At 41.4% G+C, this 3,560-nt stretch overlaps 1 protein-coding gene across 1 annotated transcript; it reads right to left on the bottom strand.

Annotated features, from left to right (window-relative positions):
- Nucleotides 1–1,135: 1,135 nt before the first annotated feature.
- Nucleotides 1,136–3,019, bottom strand: LOC134601689 (tubulin polyglutamylase TTLL5-like). Its single transcript, XM_063446204.1, has one exon. It carries the CDS (start codon nt 3,017–3,019, stop codon nt 1,136–1,138), a length of 1,884 nt encoding a protein of 627 aa, XP_063302274.1.
- Nucleotides 3,020–3,560: the final 541 nt, after the last annotated feature.

Below are 3,560 nucleotides of genomic sequence, written 5' to 3'. Positions count from 1 at the left end.
GGCACAGGCAATGGGTGGCATCGGGGGATCCAAATTATATTGGTGTTTATGCTTGTTTGGGCTGGCACCTGTAACGATAAATCCAGCCAACTAAACCACAGCTGGCACAATGCTAGGCATAATAACCCTGTGAACCAAGTCTGCCCTTCACTAAAGTAATGGGACATTTAGGGTAAAAGTAAGGGTTTTGAGCCTCTCTCACTTCTTACAGTCAAGGAGTTAAGTTAAAATTAACCCTGTCCAAGATTTTATATATTATATAAAGGGAATACACCTTGTGAAGACTAGCATACTTGCCAAATATAAGACAGTCAAGTATCTAAATTTAGTTGTTATGGTGCCTGGAAGTATTGGGTGACTGGGACAAAGAGGCACTGCAACTCCTTCATATCATTGGAGTGGTTATAGAGTCTGGAGAACCCTGGGCTATCTCTGTATTTGGCATTACACCATGTATCGTGTTTTACACGGTTATTCCCTAAAATTAGGATTCAAAGTAAATTTCAAATGTAAGGTAAAATAGCCAAAGTGGAAAATTTCTGTAAGTCAGCGATGCTTTCAGATCGATTGCTTTGACGGTACATTTAAAATTTTAGCATATAACCCTCTGAATGCTAAACAAGAGTTAGCTTGAGAAGCACTGTGTGGCTGTGAGTGGCTGACAGTACCAGCTTACCGCTTTCAGTCTATCACAGAATCCATTGCTGGCATGAATTGGTATTGATGGTGTGTAAGCTCTGCCTATGCCATAGGGGGCAATCTGTTGGTGGCAGGGCACTCAAAAATGGGTTGACACTGACTAGTCACAATGGGTTGACACTTACTAGTCAACTGACTCTTTAGTCACTAAAGAGAGAGTACCAGGGAATTAGAAGCACTATAACTAATTAAATCGGATGAAATGGTTATAGGGCCAAACGGTTAAACTCCAAAGTGATCCAGACTGAGCCCATCCACTCGGATTCATCTGACACTCTTAACCTATTACTGGTTTCCCATTGAAAAAAATACATGAGATGGGTACGTACCTTGAATTAAAGTTTTCCATTAATTTGTCTTACAAACTGCTCAGCCATAACATTGGGATAGTGTGCATCCTGTTTTTCAGTTAATAGAGAGCTACCTGCATCCTGCACTATAAGAGTTTTGTTTCACCGAAAGCCTGTTTGTAAATACTGGAGAAGCCAGCAACTATATTTGAAACTTCAATGGAACGTCTTTTTATTAATGCCTCCTCCTGCTGTTTCATGGATTCAAACCTAGCTTTCAGTAAATCCTCTGACACCTGTACACTGCCAGCAGAGCCATGGTGTGAGCATAACACCCTAGGCCGCAGATCATCGGGTTGTTTGTTTAAGTCCTGGCTGGGTTCTCTTCTTCTGTGGTGGCATTTTTCAGTAGTATTGGAAGGTCTACCGCTCCCTGCTACCAGGACAGGTTTTTCAATTTTCTGGCGCACCTCTCTGGCAACTCTGGACACTTTGCGTGTCATCTCCTGGTATTTACGTACGGTTTGTTTCAAGGGAGGCAGCTGGCACTCATATGCAGGTACTTGCTGCTGAGGTTCATAAGTGCTGCTTTCTCGTACCACTGGCTTCTCTGGGTAAAGATGTGAAGCCAGGGCTTGATTCAAGGATGTATTAGTCAGGAGGGAACCATACCGCTTCCAGGTGTCTTCCCTGGGGAATATCCGTATGTAACCCCCACTCCTCTCTTCTTCATCCTTGACCCCTTCAAAGATTTCCAATCTCTCTGCAAGTGATCTGTTTCTTGTCTGGCAAGGTCTGGACTCAGATGTTGTGCAGCCTCCTTTGATCTGCCTCTCACAGGGATCCTTACACTCCACACCAGTTATAGTGAGAGCGTCTGCCACCACATTAGCCTTTATTTTCAAATCAAGTGGTGCATCACAAGTGAGGGATGGAGATAAATTAACCTCCAGCATCCAAGGCTTCATGTTCTCATCAATGAGGATGTCAAACCCATATATTTCGAAGCAATTTTTTCTGTGCGCAAGCATTGATTTACTTGCTAAGGCAATAGTGCCTTCTGCTGAAATAATAGTTTTGATGATAACATCCTCAATCTTAGACATGAGTGTTGCTGTGTCTTTTCCATTTTTCTTTAAATAATTCAGCAAAGCACTCATACTCCATTTGCTGCCATAGTCCTCCACGTGTGGATTATGACAGCTCACAAAAGATGCACTTTTCTTGTTTACACTGTAGTTGGTCAAGTGAACGAATCTGTTGTTCAAGTTCTCTTTTGTCAATTTATATTTTCTTGTGGCAAACCTGGTGATCCCTTCTTTAAATAAATAAATAGTTAATGGATCATAGGAAGTTACCAACACATAGAGGCGAATGTCGAATTTTAACCCATCAATTAGAAGAGGATTTTGGATGTACCTTGATACCAGGAGCTTATCTTTTCTGGTTATTTGAGACAGTGAATTAATCAGCTGTATTCCTTGACCTTGAGAGGATGACACCGGTTTTACAATCCAAGGGCCTTGATCTTTGGAAATAACTCTGCTAAACTGATTGTATTCATCAGGAAGAACAAAGCTTGGTGGTATAAAGTCAAACCTGTGGTTCCTGTGCTTGAGCTGCAGGTTCTGAATATTCTTGTACAGGAGATCCTTCTGGCCTAGTACAGAGGATTTAGGAAAGTGGTTGATTCTCTGGAACTTGGTCAGATTAGTCAAAACAGATGTGCTTCTGAGGGGACCTGTCCACATCACATTGAAGTTTCTGCTGATGGGATGGACCTCTTGAAATCCATGAGAAGAGAGGATGGTGCGAACAAGGGAAGATCCAGCATCAACCATCTTAAAGCACATTTTGTACTTAGTCCCCACCTTGTGCAGATGTGGATCATTAGTTAAGGCTTCTGCTCTAAATCTTACAATTGGTGTTTTCTTCAAACTCCCAGTCCAAAGGATGCAGGGAGGTTTCTCCTGGTCCTCAATCTCCTGGGACTCAGGTGTCTCTTCACTATTAGTCTGCTCTATATCCATGTTATGTTTGGCTGGTATAAGTTTAGGTTATAGTTATAAATTATTTGATATATTAAATATAGTGCTGCTGTGTTAGCCACCTGCTGCTTATCCTGCTATGCAGTACAATGACTTACTGGAGCAGGAGCAGCACTTTCAATTGTGAGGTTGATTGTGATGTCAGTGCTGCATAGTTTAGGTGGGAGGGGCTATTTTGTGGGAGTTTTTTGAGTGGGAGGGGCATAGCAAGCACATAAAAACAGATTTACCTAGTTATCACCAATGAGTTAAGTTTAAAATGGTGTAAATACAAAAGGAATCACACCAAAGTATATAATAAAGCAGTTTATTGTACTGTCAAATATAACAACCAAAAAAGAATTACTACCAAAAAAGAATTACTGTAAATAGCCCTGGCACATAATTCCAAATAACTTTGGATGTGCAGTGTTTCAAGCTGAAATACCGCACATCCAGACTCCTACCACCATGACCACTTAAAAAAGCAGAAGTGATCATGGTGGTTCAAGTAACCCTTTAATGACGCAGTTTGGGTGTATAG

The sequence above is a fragment of the Pelobates fuscus genome, chromosome 3 (genome assembly GCF_036172605.1).
Source record: "Pelobates fuscus isolate aPelFus1 chromosome 3, aPelFus1.pri, whole genome shotgun sequence".
NCBI classification, from domain to species: Eukaryota; Metazoa; Chordata; class Amphibia; order Anura; family Pelobatidae; genus Pelobates; species Pelobates fuscus.
Note: the sequence above shows the minus strand (reverse complement) of the source record. Positions and strands in the feature narration are given on the sequence as shown.